The sequence below is a fragment of the Archocentrus centrarchus genome, chromosome 9 (genome assembly GCF_007364275.1).
Source record: "Archocentrus centrarchus isolate MPI-CPG fArcCen1 chromosome 9, fArcCen1, whole genome shotgun sequence".
Lineage (NCBI taxonomy): Eukaryota > Metazoa > Chordata > Actinopteri > Cichliformes > Cichlidae > Archocentrus > Archocentrus centrarchus.
Window position 1 is genome coordinate 12,937,094 of NC_044354.1, and position 20,447 is coordinate 12,957,540.

Sequence of the window (20,447 nt, forward strand, 5' to 3'; positions counted from 1 at the left end):
TTCTTTTGTTTATTTTCATTTGCTCATTTGTTCTTGAAGTAAGTCCCAGTCATAATACACCCTGACCACATGTGTGTCCCAGTACAGAAAAAAGGTAGGTTTGTTGTAGTCCTGTCATCGCACCTCCGATGCAGTCCCTTTAAAGAGGCACAGATTCTCTTATAAATTATGTGACTGTGAATGAGTGGGCAGGGGGTTTGAGGAGGAGGGGTGCCCCCTGTGCCCCCCACATCCCCCCCTGCACTCCCTTTACACCCAGTGACTACGTCCCATCACCCCTTTTGTGAGCATGTTCTGCAGCACAGTTGTTGCAGCACTTTCCTCTGGCAGAGATTGTTCTTTTTAACGAGCACGCAGAAACTGCCTTCCGCCCAAGATTCTTCATTTGCTTTCCACAGAGCAGGAAGAAGAGATACAAGAGGAGGGAGGGAAGGAGGGGAGGAGGGAGGGAAGGAGGGGGGAAGGGAGGGAGAGTGGGGGGTTCGGAAGAAGAGGGGAGGAGGAAGGCGCGCACGCACGCGCACACACACACACACACACACACACACACACACACACACACACACACACGGCAGGGGAGAACCATTAGCAATGGTTGAGAGCCATGTAATTGGTCAGGAGACAGGGTTCAGGTGACAGGAAGAGGGGTTTTTTTTTTTTTTTTTATCCAATCACAGGAGATGTTCATCGAGGAGAAAAATGATTGTAGTCCGGTGGAGTGATTTGATCCATGTCAGGAGAGAAGGAAACAGATTAGAGAGAGAGAGAGAGAGAGAGAGAGAGAGAGAGAGAGAGAGAGAGAGAGAGAGAGAGAAAGAAACAAAAAAGTCACACAATTAGAAAATTGAAGCTTTTTAAATTTACAAACCTTTGTTTCATTTTTTTGCATAACAAAAAGCTTAAAAAAAGTGGACCGCCAGTCTGTAAAACCCATAAGCCAATTCTCTCACTTATCAACAGCGGTTGATAAGTTGACCTCCAAGCTGCAAATCAAAACATCACCAATATGAAGCCGGGGGCTTTAGGAAGACAGGAAACAGACTGAGTGTGCACTTAAGCAAAGTCCTCATCATTAAACAAAGGTCACGCAGTAAAGATATTTTATCCTCAGAGCTTCATCGCATCACAAGCTGAGACTTCGTGGCCAAGGATTCATTTTAAATAGAAGGTCACGGCTAGAGCAGAAAATCACAGGATTTATTCAAAGCCTCATAATCAGACCATCACATGAGCGGGTTAGTGGGGAGGGAAAAAAAAAAAAGAAAGAAAGAAAAAGAAAGGGAATGTCTGCATTTAGAAGAGCCATCAACAGAGCATGCTCAATTTGGAAAAAGGACAAAAAGGAAAAGAGAAAAAAAAATATATACCAGACAATAAGGCATGGATGACAGAAAATGGAAAGCATAACAGAACGCAGGAGAACCCTGTTTAAGAGGAGCAGAATATATAACTATCAAAAAAAAAATTGTCTGTCCAGACTCATGATACGTATTTAAGTAGTTTAGTATCTGACCAAATGTGGTCACAATCCCTCACTAGTGTTCTTGAGTCATGGTGTTAAACAATGGCCACAGAGAAGCAGCTCTTTAGCATTTTATCTTATTGGGCAGTTTTATAAAATGACGCCAATGAGAGCGCAAATTCTTGAGTTATTACCAAAAAACTTGATGGCCAAATTTTGAAGCCCCCAATATCTAATCATTCTTTATTGAGTCCAAGTGAATTTGTGTGCCAAATCTAAAGAAAGTCTCTTGAGCAATATTGCGTTGCTGAGAATGGGACGGGTATATGAACGAACATACAGACAGGAAACCCAAAAATGTAATGCACTCAAACACAGATGACCCTGAAGCAGGGGATTTTAAAGAGGAAAAAAAAAAAAAGGGTTTACACATAAGTAGATACTAAAAATCTCAAAGTGAAGTAAACCAGTAAAGGAGTGTGTTAATGTTAAGAAATGAGTGAGTATGTAAGCCCAGAGAGGTTTTATATTAGTGACATGCAGAACGTGAGTAAGACCTGGATGAAAAGCACAGAAGCCGAAAGCACAGCCTCGCTGGTTAGGAGCTACAACAGTGAGCACTTTCATTGAACGAGCTAGTTCAAAGCTCAGTTTCTTAAAAATGGTCAGAAGGGAATAATTTGCCTGACCAAACTACTTCACCTGATAAATAAGAAATCTAATGTGTATGTAAATACCAAAAAACGTAGTCTGAATGTCAGAGAGATGAGTTGATGGAGTTATTTAGACAAAAATGTGTGTTTTTTAAAAATTTTTAGCAAAAATGTTACTTGTGCTTTTATTTAACCATTTATCAGCCTAAGAAACATATGGTAACTTGACATGCATCTTCACAGTGAAAAACTGTAATATTCTTGGAAATTTTGATTTTCCAAATGTTTCATATAAAAAGGTTAAAGTTGGGTCCTTTTTTTTTTTTTTTTTTTTTGCCATGAAGCTATCTATTTCATATATTAGGTCTAAACACTATAGACCTTCTAACGCATATCTAATATACATAATAATACACAACTGTCCAGACCACATTATTGATAAGAAAGCTGACAACTCACCATCTTTGCAGATGGTGCTGACCACGCAGGCTCCTGCCTCCAGATTGTAACCACTGTTGCAGCTGCTGCAGTTTCTTTCCCCGGGCCCCAAGCACTCATAGCAGTTACTGTCACACCTGTCAAAGGGTGTGTGAAGAATTACATGCTAGTTAAAGCAGCACGAGTTTTGTTCCTGTATGACAAAATCTTCAATAAATAGTAAATCAATCACTATCAATCACAAAAACTAGGTGGTGGCAAAGTTTACATTTCCACTTTGCCTCTCTACAAACCACTGAACTATTAAGATATAACTGAAGTATTACACACACTATTAGAGATGAGGACTGTTAGTTACAAAAAAAAAAAAACCTTGCAAAAGAACATATCTGAAGTAATCCTTTAGAATCAAGTGTTAGACACAGTTATCCCATTTATCATCCCACTAGTGTGAAAATATCCGTTTCTGAGACAAATCTGAAGCTGAGGATGAAGGAATCCAGAACAGTAAAGGGTCAAGTGAGCAATAAATAATTCAATATGGGAAAGGAAAACAGCAGGGAGATAAGGTCATCACAAGGATAAGAGAAACAGACAAGATGTCTGACTGTGGAGGAGTTTCAACTAGCAAACTAGTCATCAAACCACCATCAATCACAGGGATATGAGTATGTTTTCATGTTCTTTCCATCCTCGTTCAGATTAACGTTAGTGAGGAGTGACTCAACAGAGCTGTCTGTGGGAAACGCTCGCACAACTTTAAGACAAAAACAATGACAGCACCAAACGGCAGCGCTGACTGGCTCGTAACTGGTTACTGGAAATCTTTTGTTGTGGGTTCCTGATGATTGTTGTCAGTGATTGATTGCAATTTTGCTGAATTATTCTTGTTTGAATTTTTAAATGTAGGTCTAGTGCAGCAAACTTTTCATTTCATCTGGGATGTCGGTGCCTAAGTCATCTGCAGCCTGCTATCTCAGAAACCAGAGATGCAGAGGCCGAAGAGCAGAGAGAATTAACATTACAGGGGAAGCTAAAGTTGGGTTCAAGGCAGAAATTTGCACTTGCAGTAGCAAAGGAGACTTCCTTGTTTATCTTTACAGACTGGAAAGTCCCCCCCCTCCCCCAATTACTGTGGCATAGCAGTGTTGGCAGGTGTGTTGACTCACTTCTTACAGGACCTCTGCACCTGCCCGTTGTCTGAGGTCTGCTCTGACAGGTAGTAGCCAGGACTGCATGTTAAGACACACCGCCAATCTTCAAGTAAGTAGCCGTCTGCACACTTTGTGCAAGCCTCTATACCTGTGCCTGCAAGACACAGACAGACATTTCTGAGCATTACGCTGATCAACACAAAATGTTCATTATGTCTTCAAAGCACACCGACTTACTGCACGTGATAAATGTAATCCTGTAATCCTACACTAACTCATCAGTATGACTTCCTACCTGCGCAGGTGGCACAGGCCCGATGACAGGGTTCACAAGTCCTTCTGTGACCATTGTAGTAAGTCCCAGGGTCACAGGTCATCTGACACTTGTTTCCCTGAAGGCTGGAAAGTGAAAACAAACAAGATAAGGCATTCATACTTTTAAAACAAGAAAGATGTACAGGTTAAAAAATAATAATAATAATAACAACAACTCCTGCAGTAAAACATTCAGACAGATTTGGAAATACTAAATTAAAAAAAAAAAAAAAGGTCTTCATATTCTCCTTTGTGTGGATGCACAGTGCATAAAAACAACCTGCTGGAATACACCGGAACACATCTGTTTAAAAGCAAATGCTTTTGACTTTGATTTTAGAAGTGGCAGATGAAGTAGAAGAGGTCAGTTATGAAATAAGTTTGGAGGTTATAAAGTCGGCTCTGTGAAGTCACAGTGAAGACAGGTTGGTGAGCTTTGCTAAGCTGAAAAACAGCTGGTCCATGTTAGCTTAGGTTTCCCAGAAACGATTTCGTCTGGTCCCCTCTTCCTCTTCTAACTGTGCATTAATGGTGGATTAAGTGGGAAGAGGGGAGACTGTGTGTGTGTGTGTGTGTGTGTGTGTGTGTGTGTGTGTGTGTGTGTGTGTGTGTGTGTGTGTGTGTGTGTTACTGTGGTCTCTGAGGCGTTCAGAGGAAATTATTGCCTACAAGTGTCCCTCCCCACCTCCACCTTTGGCAACACTATACACTTAAAAGTTGGGTTCAAGACCACAATATGTTTAAACACTTCACAAGTGTTTCCTCCATGACCTATCTGGAATTTCAGCACTCTAAAAACTATGCTCCATCAGGTCAAATGTAGCTGGGTCATTTTGAAGAGGCTGCTGTGGAAGTGGCCAAAAACTGAACCGAACCATGTCTGCATGGTTGGCTAAATGGTTTAGATCACAGACTCTTCAAAGTAAGGATTACAACACAAAACAGATCCTCTTCCTTTGGGACTCCACATGACACAAGCATAAGTGGGCTTTAATAAGCCGGTGACCCCACTGGATAAATATCAGACTACTCAATATGGGTCCCAAGTGGACAACAGTTGGGAAACCCTCATTTCACCAGTTCACTGTACAAACCACAGAGTATAATGCTCTGGTATAAAATAGCAGCCCTTCAGCAGCATTACAGTCAATGAATACAAAAGGTTTTTATCCTGGAACCACAACAATGATATTCAGTCCAAAGCACAGAGCCCTTCATGTTTGTTACATATTTTAGAAGCAGACCATATATTATGACCACAACCCACTTGTGGTTCAGGGGACAAAGTGAGTTGTCCAATAATCACAGCAGTTCATTCCCTGTTCCTGTTGAAGCATCGCTGAGCAAGTGTGTGAGAATGGGTGAAAAAGCTGAAAGGTGAGCAGTGTGTTTGTTGTACAGTTTGTCGTCTGACCACATTGAAAGTTCGAAACATGCAGACTCAAAGATGGAGAAAACATATCCAGCTGTTTGCAATGTAGGACGAAATGCTGAGGCTTTTCTACCAGTGTTTTCCTGTTACATTTGTTATATGTCCAAAAAAGTGGTTAATCTAAGGATACATTAAAAGTGCTTAAGAGAGAAGTTCAGTCCTGCTTACTTTCTGACCTTCATACAGCTGACCATTTTCTAAATGAAGTAGGTGTTCACATCAGATTGTTGGTGTGAGGCCGTTACAAAACATCACAACACAGTCCTACCACCTAAAATCATACAGCAAAGACACTACAGCCAAGAAAAATGTTAAGGAATGAGGCTGCGTCTCATTTAACTGTACTGCAGATAAAGCGCTGTGCAAAAGTCTTGAGCCACCACTCATTTCTTTATATTTTGTGAGGAAAATGGGAAATAGGTGTAGTGATTTATAAAGCATGCAAACATAAATGATATATAGTACATGAGGCAAAGGTTTGAGTTTGCATAATTCTAATGAGCATGAAAAACAAATATAAATATTTGGTGTGACCACTTTTATTGTTCAACACATCTTGAACTCTCTGAGGCAGCTTTCTTGTCATTTCTTCAAGTAGTCTTCAGGAATAGTTCTACAGGCTTCCTAAAGGATGTTGGCTGCCTTTTGTTCTGTTCTCTGTCAAGATGATTTCACAGTGGTTCGATAATGTTGAGGTCCGAGCTCTAAGGAGACCGGTCCGTGACAGAGTGTTCCATTGTGCGTCTTTCTATCCAGATATGCTCTTACTGGATTGGCAGTATGTTTGGGATCACTGTCATGCTGAAAAATGAAGCTGTTCCCAATCAGATGCTTTCCAGATGGTATAGCATGGTGGATCAAAATCTGATGATACTTTTCTATGTTCTTAATTCCATTACTTTTAACAAGATCCCCAACACCACTGGCTGAAATGCAGCTCCAAACTATAACAGCCTCCAGGTTCTGTCAAGCAGTCTTTTGTCCTCCACCTGTCTTTTCTTTTTTTTTTTTTTTTTTTTTTTTTTAAAGGACACAGTGCACACCAGTGTCGAGATATGCCAAGTTTTTGGCTAATAGCTCTTTGGGAATCACCTTGTTGGTGTAAAAACACTTTTATTCCTGTCAAACTGTGCTATGTTTGGGATATTTCACAGATTCAAGTTCAAGAAATGGGCACAAATAATGTGTTTTTGCAACAGGCTGCTGGTAACAAAATGCCTAAAGATATAATTTAAAATTGGTTCTTTGCTAAGTTGTCTGTTATGTGTAGACACAAGAATGGTTCATCCCTGCCTTTTTTAGGTGCCTTTTTTATGCTTGAATGCTTCCTAGGTCAGTGTTAAATGGCTTAATAAAAATAAATAACGTTCCTGTGAAAATAGGCAGGTACAAGCGCTGGACTGAAAAGGTGTGGAAAAAAGAAGTCAACGTCCAAAGAAAAACTGTGAAAGATCTTCAGAAAGCCTAGAGAACTCTTGCTCCAGATTTTGCTTCCAGCTCCTTGGAAGCAAAATATTTAAAAAAAAAAATGAAGGGTGGTCCAAGACTTTTGCACAGTAACGTATTGAGTTTTTAAATTCACCTCTTTCAGTTAATGTCTAAAAACATTTAAGGCTGCGGTCTATGTGTGAAAATTATCAGTCCTTTAAACTATAATCAGTGACTCTGGTCAGGAATTGCTCAACATGCCTCCCATCTTACCTCATCCCAGGTTTACATTCTGTGCAGATATTGGAGGCTGTACACTTCTTGCAGTTCTCCTGACATCGCCTGCAAATGTTGGACTCTGAAAGACACAGTGAGCAAGTCATAAACAGCGGATAATAGGAACCAGAAGTATATATGTATATAAATAAATATTATATATATATAAAAAAAAATATATATATATATATAAAATAAATAAATATTATATATATATATATATATATATATATATATATATATATATATATATATATATATATATATATATATATATATAAATAAATAAATATTATATATATATATATATAAATAAATAAATAAATAAATAAATATATAAAATAATAAAATATAAAATAATTTAATATAATAAAATATAATATATATATATATATATATATATATATATATATATATATATTAAAATAAGGGGAACAGAGGAGAAAGACACTGATGAAGAGTATCAGATGGTGTAGAATGTGACCAAGACCAGCGAGTGAAGTTACGGGAAAAGGCAGAATAGAGAGAAGGATGGGCAGATGGACAAAAGAGGAAAGAGGAGGATAAAATCAAGATAGCAAGGTGAGAGGTTCTCTGGGGCTGAGAGAAGATTACAGTGTTGTTGAGGGACGATGGGAATGTAGATGAATATTTCAAAAGGCAGACTAAAGGGAATGACACACTTTGACACAAAGCACATGGACATGTCTGTCTTCTGCAGCAGTGAAGACTGCCAAAAAGTTATGCAAATAACATGTTTTATGATTCCTGGGAAGGAGGAGACTGTAAGTAGGAATGCTGATTGGAGTTTTAGGAATCTGAAAAATTATTACAGGGTGGATTCAGGACATGGACAGACCACACCTGATTTTTCAAGAAAGAAAATTATGTTATTTCACCATTTTAGCTAAGAACTGGAGATGAAAATTAGGGAGTACTTTAATTAGTCAATCAGTAAATTAAAATCAATTCTTCATCAGTTTTCCAATGGATATAAAAACATCTACTGCTCATTTCTACCATTTTATATCAGGGTTTCTTGAATATCTTTGCATTTTAGTCAATTGGTTACACAAAACAAAACAAACAAGCAAAAAAAATTATAATGTTTAGCTCTGGAAACTGTATATTTACCACATTGTATACATTTAAGAATAAATCCAAAAAAGCAACAATAACAGGATTAAATTATTAAGCAAAATCACAATAAATAGTGCAATCCTGGTCAAAATGTCCGTCTTTGACTAGCTTATATTGGTTTATCCATTAGTGTGGCATATCAAAAACAGGATCTGGTAACAAAACCATGTCAACTTTGCTGTCAGAATGATAAAGGAAAATAAACTAGTTCTCTTATTTAAAACAACACCAACAATATTCAGCTGTGCAGCCATTGCAAAAGGGAAAATGTATCCACTACATCTTGGCCTGTTAAAATGTTATGATTAAACTTGGATCAGATCATCTCAGATCTGCTGCCAGAGTCTCTCCGAGCTGCCAGGGCTTACACACTATCCTGGCAAATACAAAGGCATAATTATAATATATACATGGTGTCAACCTCTCATTTCTGCTTTGCTTGTTCTTTTTGTTTTGTTTTGAATCCAGATTGGCAAACATCCTGAACCCATGAAGCACATACATTCAGTGCATATTATCTATGAATACCACAGCACTGCTGAATGTGCTACATGCCGGAACTTAACATAGCGAAAACAAGAAAAGTGATTTTAAACCTAATCCAAGCATAATCTTCCTGGAGATCTGGTTTACTTCATGTTTTATTTCACTTTAATTTTCTGCATTAAAAAAAAACGCTCACTAGCACAAACTTTTCAGTCCAGCTTGAAGCAGCAAGTGCATAAAAATAAATAAGTGGCTAGACATTACATCAAGGGTATAATGGCATCATTCTGGGGTGGTGAGTGAAAGCAGCTTGGTGATAGTTACGACCTTTTTAAAATGCAGGTGGCACACAGATGTTTCTGAAAACCTCCACCTTTAGCAGTGCATTTTAGCAGTATATTCTGTCCAATGGAAAATGAACTTGTCAGGACAATCAGTGACTTTGGTGGGCACACAGTAGTCATTACATTACAAATGGGTGCAAATCACTACAGCATCACTACAGCACCCACAGAACTGTTCATCTTTGTTAAGTTTGTTGATTTTAGACAGAAAGCAGGTGCACAAAGAAACAATACTGAAGTCTGAAGAAGCAGATTTTTTTTTTTTTTTTAAAAAGTGTGATGCATATATAGAAGGAAAGACGTAGCCACCACGATGTGACTAATTGGTTTCAACTATCCTGATGTTTTGAAACTGGATATGATGAGTGAAGGACGGACCTGACTGAGAAACCCAGGGATAGCCATACAGTAATGAGTTATCAATGATAAAATGATAAAGCAGGCTTACTCTAAAGCAGGGGTGCCCAAACTTGCGGTCCGCAGGCCACTTCCGGCCCCGCCCCCTTCTGGTCTGCGAATTGATGTCAAAAATAACATACAATTTGGCCCTTTAAGTTACTTTTTTGACATTTCACTTAACCCCCTTAATTGGAGGGGAAGGCGAAATGTCAAAAAATTTACTTAAAAGGGCCAAATTGTATGTTATTTTTGACATCAATTTGCGGACCAGAAGTAGTGGGGGCGGGACCTGAGCAGCCCGCGGGCCGAGTTTGGGCACCCCTGCTCTAAAGCATTATATTATAATTCACAAAATAACCATTAATTTGTCTTAAATAAAACCTGAAAATAGTGACTGAGACCATAAATTCATCAGAAAAACATTTACTGAAGCCACAAATCAAGTGAAATTTTCCCATAAACTTCAACACAACTGGGCTTGTTTTTGTATCCAGAGGCGTCGCCCCCTGTTGGACATTAGAAAATATGCAGGATTATGGCACTTCTGCAGCAGCTTTACTTTTCATGCTCAGAGGCTACGTCCATCTTTTATACACAGTACACGGCTGGTGTGGCCAGCAGGGAATCATACCATTATCGAGGTAGAAGCCATCGAGACAGTTGGCGACACACGTGTTGGAGCCCTCGATGAGGTGGAACCCACTCCTGCATGTGGTGCACTGGTCACTACGACTACCAACACAGGTCTCACAAGAGGAGGAGCACTTCTTGCAGCGCTTCCTATCATCACGGAAAAAGCCACTGGGGCACTCCGATACACACATTCTGGAAAGGGAGATCATTGAAGAGAGAGAAAAGCATTTAAATTTACTGCATTAGGATAAACTCCTTGAGATGTTACCATCTTATTTTGGATGGGGTCCAAACATATATTTATACAGAGTAATCCCAGCATGTAATACAACAAAGCCAACAAATATAACACCACTTTTAAAAATGTCACAAGAACAATAAAATTATAACCTTATAAAAAGCAACTCTATTCAGATTAATTAGTTGACAATAAGCAAAAAAGTGAACAGTTATAAGGTCAATGAAAAGAGAAAACCAAAACATTTTATGCAAGCAAAGAGATGACAAAGAGCAGATATTTAAAAATAACTTATCTCCAATCAGCTGAAGCCCAAAACATAAAAAAGCACCACAAAAGCAAAGTAAGAAAAAAAAAAAAAAAAAAAAAAATCCATGTTTTTTTTTAAAGGTTTATTCAGGTTGTAGTTTCCTCAGAAGAGTTGCCTTCTTCAACATGAGACCAATGAAGACCACATCAAAATCAAGGATCAAAATGTAAAAAAAAAAAAAAAAGAAAATACATACACTGCAGCAAATAGGTCTGAGAACTAAAGCAAAATTAAATGCGTGGAAGGGGGTGGTATATAGGGAACTGATCAACATCCGCTGACCTCCAAAAAGCTGAAGTTCGCAGAATACACACACACACACACACACACACACACACACACACAGAGACAGACAGACAGACACCCACTTCCTTTTAGGTCTTATTCACACACTAGTTTTCTGCCAAGAAACACATATGGCACGTGTGAAACACTGACGTGTGTAAATAACACTGACATGCATTTTTCCTCCAACTTAAATATAGTTTCTCTGCCTTGCTAAAATGGTTACATGATAAATCACAATATTTTTAAAATATATACTGTAACATAACCCCTAAACCAAGGGCACAATTACTGTGAAAATTTTCTGCCCACACTGATCAAGCTTGTAGTAAAAGATGAAATGTGGAAAACCAAAAGGGAGCGCATTCAAAATGTTTGCTATCTGTACATGCTAATAAAGCAAACAGGTCTGAATTTATACTTTATAATATTTTAGAATTATTTCTATGCATAAAAATAACAACAAATACCAAGCCATAAAAGGAATCTTTTTTAAATGTAATATATTCCTATTTAAAAACTAATAGTTCAAACTCAAACATACACAAACAGAAATTCCGGCAGACCCACACATCTTTTGGTGTATGTAGAGCATCAAACACACATGTAGGGATGTAATTATCTGATGGGTAAAGGCTTCTGCCACCCCTCCTCCTTCCTCCAATCTTCATTCATCAATTGCCCCCTGTGGTGGCAGAAAAGGGCAGCACACCTCTAAAGTGGGCTAATGATAAGGTAGCACCTAAGCTTGCACATTCGCATGCAGCTGCATCAGTCTGTCTTTTATTAGTGCAGAGACAGGCTGACACAAAGGCAATTACTATACACTTTGATCCTGAGGGCAAGCACAAAATGTAGACACACGTACAAATCTGCAGTCACACACTGAAGCAGATCACCTTATATACACACAATTAATAAGGGGAAGGGACTAACAGGACACACCGTAACTGACAGTGTCTCTCTTATCAGACTGACAAGGTGCAGTTGATCAGGCCACCATCAAGACAGTGTCCAAGCTCAACAATTAACAGTGTCCTTACATAAAGGTGAAATGCATGCAAGCACAGTGCAATGTAAAGGTAATTTTACACTTTAAAAAAAAAAAAAAAAATCTCTTGAGGGGACTTGTCAAGGTCACAAAACTGAAGCACTCATTTTCTGAATTTACGTGAAGAAATGAATGAATGAATAAAAAAATAAAATAAAAATAAAAAAAATTGTTAGTTTTTCTAATTATTAAACTCATACATTTCTCTGAGGCACAGCATGTAAACACAACTGAAATGCTGCCTTCAGCCTACACCTCGAGGAACTGGTATGTACCAATGTTCATTTTACCTCTGTAAAACTATCTGATTGAAGGCCCCTCAACTAATATTGATCCCTCTGTTCATTGGACCTCTCACTCTTAACAACAATCAAAACATGAAACTAGAACTCAGTAGAGCGCATACCTCGCCCACACCAAATTATCTATATGCCGAGACTAGGCTGCAAATAGATACGGATAGATGGATAGATAGATATTATGATTTTGGATAAATGGATAGAAATCCCTTTTTCACACATGGTTTAAAAACAAACAAACAAAAACAACCAAAAACCAAATGACTGGACTGATTGGAAAGACTGTCCTGGCAAAAGCAAGAGGTTGCTACAGCAGCTGGATGTGCACGTTTGATTTAACACAGATGACGTTCCTGATGCAACCCTCCCACTTGTATTGGCTTGGTTCTGTAAAATTTAATAAAATGACAGCTTGTCTGGCCCCTCACCTAGGACCAATTTACCTTGGGAGACCCTACCAGGGGGACAAGCCCCTGGACAACATATTATTATTACTACTATTACTATTATTATTATTATATTCAATTTTCCTTACATTTATCCAATTCAGGGTTGGGGGCAGTGCTACAAAAGGCAGAAGTGCACCCTGTGAAGCTTTTCTGGCAGAAAGTCAGGTGGGGTAATATGAAGACTTCCATTTGTGCTTAAGGTTTGATTTTGAGTAAAAGTATCTGTTACAAAGTAAACAATCAAGGAGCAACATAAATTCTAATGATACAAAAGCAGTCTGACCTGGTGTTGTTCTTGAACTTGAGGAAGTAGTGGAGGCAGTTAATGCAGTGGTGGGGTCCAGGACCCCAGCAGCCATTCTCATTGCATTCAGAGTCACAGGGGCCTGGAGTCAAATACAGAGGGGAAAAAATGATTTTGCAATCTTATACCCTCATAAAATTAATTACTTGGTATGTAAGTAATCGCTTTAATTGACTGCTTGTACTGAGCTATCAAACTTCAAAGCTAACAAAAACATATTATATATATGCTGCTATTTTGACTAACCCTTCACTTACCAGGGTACTCCTCGGGGAACTCCTCATCAGGGTCTACAATGTGAGGCTTATCTATGTGCCCAGTTGAGTATGGGTGCACAGAGGTGCCATACAGCACCAGTGACCACTCCTTTAGCTTGCCTGTGAAGACACAAGACTTGTAAACGTTATCTTATTTAGAGAAATTTCAGTCTTAAATATTTCATATTTATTTTACTGTTTGGTGATTTGTAGAGTTACCTATATAATCAGGTCGCACTATAAAACTGACTACCTTGTTATGCCATGTATTTTCAAGTATTTTCAGCCATCAACATTTTAATGATACTCAAAGAAAGCTAGGTAAGTTACATGGAATTACAGTGACTGACCTAACAGCTTTTTAGAAACTACTACTCTTCACTTGAGACAGTAAATTAGTGGGTAATTTCACTTGTTAAATTCACTATTTCCCAAACAACATGCATGGCCCTGCACATATTCCAGAGAGGATTATTGGCTCTTCTACTTCTACTGTCTCCATAAATTAAAATCAATATAAAAAAAATAAAAAATTAATAAAACTTAGGATTAAATTAAATAAACTATTCATACTGTCATACCAGGCACTTTCTGGCTGCGAAGTTGTGAAGGTGAGTCATAGATCTCTAGGACCCAGTCGCCTGCTGCCTTCTCTCCCCAGCAGTGGGTGGTCATAAACTCCCAGTTCTTGAAACCCTCCATGGAGTGATCAAACAACCTGCTCATCAAAAGCACACACACACACACACACACACACACACCCACACACACACACACACACACACACACGATGAGGAAGTGATTAAAGTACTGCAAATACAAGAGCAAACTATCAAAACCATATAATCACAGCCTTTAATGAGCTGTGCACAGTGTGCAGTTGTGGGGTTTACTTGAGGTGAAAATACCATCAGTGAAAACTGATCGGTTGAAAAATGTGGATTCTTTTTATGGACTTTTAATGAGCATACACTATTGCTATAGGCATCTATTGTATCACTTTATTAGGTAGACCTTGCTAGTACCAGGTTGGGCCCCCTTTTTGCCTTGAGAACTGCCTTAATTCTTTGTGGCATTGATCCATATTGACATGATAGCATCACACAGTTGCTGCAGACTTGTCAGCTGCACATCCATGATGTGAATCTCCTGTTCCACCGCATCCCAAAGGTGCTCTGTTGGATTGAGATCTGGTGACTGTGGAGGCCATTTGAATGTGTTAAACTGTTGGAAGCAGCCATAAGAAGATGGGTACACTGTGGTCATAAAGCAATAGACATGTGGTCTTTAAAAAAAAAAATGCTACTAGTGGTATGTACTAAGGGGCCCAAAGGGTGCCAAGAAAATATCCCCCACATCATTACACCACCAGCACCCTGACCTGCTGATACAAGGTAGGGTGAATCCATACTTTCATGTTTATGCTAAATTCTGACCCTAACATCTGAATGTCGCAGTACAAATTGAGACTCATTAGACCAGGCAACTCTTTCTAATCTTCTACTGTCCAATTATGGTGAGCCCGTGCCAATTGAAGCCTCAGTTTCCTGTTATTAGCAGACAGGACTGGCACCCAGTGTGGTCTTCTGCTGCTGTAGCCCATCTGCTTCAAGGTTCGGTATGTTGTGCATTCAGAGATGCTCTTCGGCATACCTTGGTTGTAATGAGCGGTTATCTGAGTTGCAGCTTGAAGCAGTCTGCCCGTTCTCTTCTGACCTCAACAAAACATTCACTTGAATCACCTTTCTTCCTCATTCTAATGGTCGTTTTGAACTTCAACAGGTCAACTTGACCATGTCTACATGTCTAAATGCTTTCAATTGCTGCAAAGTGATTGGCTGATTAAAGATTTGTGTTAACGAGCAGGTGAACAGGTGTACCCAATGAAGTGACTGGCGAGTGCATTTGCCACTGTTAAACTGCGGGTAAAGATGGTAAATGCTGAGCTTCAGGTAAAGAGCATAGAGCCAACGTTATCTGTGCAACCACTACTAATGTAGGGTCTTTACCCACAATACAAAGCGCCTTGAGGCGACAGTTTGTTGTGATTTGGCGCTATATAAATAAAATTGAATTGAATTGAATTGAATTAATGACGGAAGATGGGCTGCTTTGGTTTTTGAAGTGAAAGCAGTTGGGGTTTTTTTTTTTCCTTCATCTTAATGGATTCCCATTTGTTGGAAACTGATCATATATTTCCTAAATTGACCAGACAAATTGTAGGGAGTACTACACTGCAGACCAATGGAAAAACAATTTTTCATTTTCATAGAAATATTTGACACAGTCAACACTGACCCTCTAAATGCATCATAATCACTCAAACCTCAAGCTTTTCTTTGAAGCACTGTCAGCTGTATGCCCTTTGGTTGTAGTTAGTGGACTTTGGACATGTTCAGATAAACATGCAATTATATCAAAGGACATGGCAGGCATGAGTCAGAAAAACTGGTAGATGAAGTAATTTGTTCTGAATAGTTCAAATTATACATTTGAGGCCCAGAACTTCCAATAAAAAAAATAATTCTTCAGGCTTGACTATGACAATGTGTAATATACATAAATGTAAAATTAAATGAAAAAATATAACACAGCTAAGTGGACAAATGGATCAATTTCACTTCACCTGTTAGCAAGCAGCTGAGACTTGGTCCCTGAGGGTGAAGTCAGGTTGATTGACAGGTCCCCACGGCGAGGGTGTGTAATTGTTATGCGTACCACCACATGCTCCAGGTAGATCACGTGATGGTTGGGGTTGTCCGTGCATCCCGTTGCCTTGTACACCGACCGAACCACGTGCTCTGGACGGATTGTTCTGGAGGACAAGATCAGGAGGTAAACATCAGAAAAACTATCATGCTACAACACAATTTAACTGTTTTAAGCATTTAAGGATTTGTCTTCTCAATCGATTGATTTGCCGCAATATAAATAAAGTAAAACTGAATTGAATTTTACTCTACATTATAAACCTTTTAGTGTGGCTGTCCCCATATGGATATGGCTCTAATTACCATTACACAATTAATTTCATTATCAAGTTCCAGTTTACTTCTTTTGATTTAGCCTCCCAAAAAAAACAAAGGACATGCAAAAAGTCCATGTTAACATTTTTCATTTCTTTAACCTCAATCTGCCAAAGAAACCAAGAAGTCAAACATGATAAGAAAGACAAAGAACATTATTTGTTCAGTCTGCTATGCACAGCTCAGCAGCAGAAAGCTTGCTGAACGGCCAACATAAACATCTAATGGCCCCTTGAATAACATCTGTGCTATGATTTAATATAATAGCAATACAGCACTAAAACCTGGATGAGTCCACAAGAGGGGACAATGAAAACCATCTTGCCAGCACAAGACTTTGGAGAAAGAGAGTCACACATGGAGCAGCTGAGCCAACTTAACACATCAACTGATTGCTGCCAATGGATTACATGCAGGGTTCACTCACTGGAAAGTGAGTAAAGAGGAGGAAAGAAAATTACAGCCAGCGAATTGTTGTTTGATTCTATATTGGAAACCACTCTTTTTTTCTTTTTCTTTTTTTTTTTTTTTTTTTTTAAAGATTTCGGTTTTAGGGTTGCAATCATGACAATGGCATTTTCCAGTTATACATTTCAATTTTATTTATATTGTGCCAAATCCCAGCAAAACACTCCCCTCAATGCGCATTACACTGTGAGGTAAAACAGTCTAAACGTCCCCCTATAAGCAAGCACTTGGCGACAGTGGGAAGGAAAAACTTCCTTTTAACAGGAAGAAACCTCTGGCAGAACCAGGCTCAGGGGGCAGTGATCTGCGGTGACCAATTGGGGGCTAAGGGGGGAGAGAGACAGGACAAAAGACATGCTGCGGAAGAGAGTCAGAGATTAATAATAACTAATGATTAAGTGCACAGTGGTGTATAAACAGAGTAAAAAAGGTGAATGAAAAAACTTCTCAGTGTATCATGGGTACCCCTCAGCAGCCTAGGTCTGTAGCAGCATAACTAAAGGATAGTAAGTGATTACAATAGTCCAACTTAGAAATAAATGCATAAATTAGCTTTTCAGCATCACTCTGAGATAGGATATTTTTAATTTTAGAAATATTGTGCAAATACAAAAAAACACCCCTACATATTTGTGTAATATGTGCATTGAAGGACATATCCTGGTCAAAAATGACTCCAATATTCCTCAGTGTTACTGGAGGCCAAAGTAATACCATCCAGAGAAAGTACCTGGTTAGACACTGTGTTTCTAAGATTTGTGAGGTTGAGTACAATAACTTCTGTTCTATTTGAATTTAGATGCAGGAAATTAGAGGTCATCCAGGCCTTTATGTCATTAAGACATTCCTGCAGTTTAACCAATTGATGTGTGTCATCTGGCTTTATGGATAGATAAAGCTGAGTATCATCTGCATAGCAATGAAAATGTATGCAATGCTTTCTAATAATACTGCCTAAGGGAAGCGTGTATAGAGTAAATGAACTTGTTCCCAGCACAGAACCCTGTTGAACTCCATAATTAACCTTAGTGTGTGAAGAAGACTCCCCATTTACATGAACAAATTGGAGTCTATTAGATAAATATGATTCAAACCACTGCAGTACAGTACCTTTAATACCTATGGCATTCTTTAATCTCTGTAAAAAAATATTATGGTCAACTGTATTGAAAGCTGCACTGAAGTCTAGCAGGACAAGAACAGATATGAGTCCACTGTCAAAGGCCATAAGAAGATCTTTTGAAACCTTCACTAATGCTGTTTCTGTACTGTGATGAATTCAGAAATATGACTGAAATCCCCCCCCCCCCCCCCCAAAAAAAACATTCCTCTGCAGATGATCAGCTAGCTGTTTTACAACTACTCTTTCAAGAGTTTTTAAGAGAAAAGGAAGTTGGAGATTGGCCTATAATTAGCTAAGACAGCTTAGTCGCCAACTAATAAAGATAGATAGATTAGAGATTAGATTAGATAAAACTTTATTAATCCCTTTATGAAGATTCCATCAGGAAAATTAAAGATGCTTTAATCATATTTAAGATTGAAGCATTAATTACTGGTAGGACTTCTTTGAGCAGTCTAGTAGGAATATTAAAATTTTATTTGTGAAGAAATGCATGAAGTCATTACTAGTTAAAGCTAAAGCAATACTCAGCTAAACAGAGCTCTGACTCTTTGCCAGCCTGGCTACAGTGCTGAAAAGAAACCTGGGGTTGTTCTTATTTTCGTCAATCACTGATGAATAGTAACATGTCCTAGCTTTATGGAGGGCTTTTTTTTTTTTTTTTTTTTTTTTTTTTTTTTTTTAAATAGAGCAACAAACTCTTTGTCCAGGCTAAATAAAGATCTTCTAAATTAGTGAGATGCCACTTCCTCTCCAGCACATTTGTGTGTTATACCAGGGAGTCAGGCACTTGAGGCTTTCCTTGTCAGAGGAGCCACAGTATCCAAAGTCGTACCCAGTGAGGATGAAAAACTGACGAGCTAATCGACCTCACTGGGAGCAGAGTTTAGATAGCTGCTCTGCAATGTGTTGGCACATGGCATTGAAGAGAATAATAATGGAGGAATTACATCTTTAAACTTAGTTACAGCACTTTCAGAAAGACTTCTACTGTAATAAAACTTGTTCCCCACTGCTGTGTAATCCATTAAAGTAAATGTTATTAAGAAATGATCAGACAAAGGAGGGTTTTCAGGAACTACTGTTAAGTCTTCAGTATCTATGCCATATATCAAAACAAGATCCAGAGTGTGATTAAAGTGGTGGTGGACTCATTTACATTTTGAGGGAAGCCACTTGAGTCTAATAATAGATTAAATGCAGTGTTGCCACTGTCATTTTAAGCATCTACATGGATGTTAAAATCACCCACTGTAATTATTTCATCTGAACTGAGCACTAAATCAGATACAAAAACTGAGAAATCAAATTGAAACTCTGAGTAAGGACCAGGTGGATGATAGATAATAACAAAACAGGTTTTTGAGTTTTCCTATTAGGGTGGACAAGGCTAAGGGTCAGGCAAATTAATTAAAACTCTCTCTGGGTCTTTGGTTAATTAATAAGCTGGAGTGGAAGATTGCTGCTACTCCTCCTCGGTCTGTGTTTTGAGGATTCTGACAGTTAGTGTGACTCGGGGGTGTTGATTCATGTAAATTAACATATTCATCCTGCTGTAACCAGGTTTCTGTAAGGCAGAATAAATCAATATGTTGATCAATTATTAAATCATTTATTAACAGGGACTAAGAAGAGAGAGACCTAATGTTTAATAATCCACATTTAACTGTTTTACTCTTTGTTGGAGTAGATGATGCTATATTATTCTTTGGGAATTTTTATGCTTAGTTTTTTGCTGATTTTTGGTTTGTTTTTGATGGTCTGGGAACAGGCACTGTCTCTATGGGGATGGGGTTTCAGGGGGATGGCAGGAGGCGTGAAGCTGCAGAGTGGCGTGCCATGCAGCATAGATGTTTATCTTTGCCAGTAAAGTTGCCCTGAGGCAATTATGAACTAGCTCGTGATATCAAACATGATTCTAGAAACAACATTTCTTCACAATTGGCTTGAGAATTTATTGAGAACAAAAGTAACACAGTGGTTTATTTTATTAATGAAAATATTCTGCTTCGCCAGTTCAGACCACGTAATCAATGCTGGTTCACTGATTATTAATTACTGCTAAAAACATCAATTTGTTATGACTGATATATTTGCAAAAAGCCAACAATGGCCACAAAGATAAAACTAATAATTTCCACTGAGAAATGCTGCTTAAATTACCCGAGCTGATACGTTAAATTAATCTGTCTCACATCAATTAGATCGGTGAAGAAAGGAACAACAGTGATTTATAATTAAAAGCAGCACATGACTATCCCTGAATGCAAAAAGGAAAATAATCTGCAACAATTTTTCCATTTGTCAGCTCTGATTGTTTCCATAATGGAAGCCTGAACAGCCAATTGAGGCATTAAGAGTCAATATAGCAGAGACAAATGTTTATATATAAACTACAAAAAAAACAGAAAAGCATTAAACCATTTGTGGTCAAGCAGATTAGATGGAATGAATAACAGTGAAAACACTGAATGTCC

At 38.4% G+C, this 20,447-nt stretch overlaps 1 protein-coding gene across 2 annotated transcripts in view; it reads right to left on the reverse strand.

Moving 5' to 3' along the window:
• Positions 1-251: 251 nt before the first annotated feature.
• The window catches only part of pcsk5b (proprotein convertase subtilisin/kexin type 5b), a 65,032-nt gene continuing 44,836 nt past the window's right edge, over positions 252-20,447 (reverse strand). The window contains exons 12-21 of one of the 2 annotated variants that reach the window (XM_030737005.1): positions 15,980-16,168; positions 13,935-14,071; positions 13,354-13,473; positions 13,076-13,178; positions 10,159-10,352; positions 7,156-7,240; positions 4,003-4,106; positions 3,723-3,861; positions 2,575-2,690; positions 252-388 (exon numbers count right to left, since the gene is read on the reverse strand). In XM_030737005.1, coding sequence (XP_030592865.1) covers positions 273-388; positions 2,575-2,690; positions 3,723-3,861; positions 4,003-4,106; positions 7,156-7,240; positions 10,159-10,352; positions 13,076-13,178; positions 13,354-13,473; positions 13,935-14,071; positions 15,980-16,168 — 1,303 coding nt within the window. In that variant the 3' untranslated portion in view covers positions 252-272. The remainder of the gene's footprint in view (positions 389-2,574; positions 2,691-3,722; positions 3,862-4,002; positions 4,107-7,155; positions 7,241-10,158; positions 10,353-13,075; positions 13,179-13,353; positions 13,474-13,934; positions 14,072-15,979; positions 16,169-20,447) is intronic. The other variant, XM_030737006.1, reaches the window with a different exon arrangement.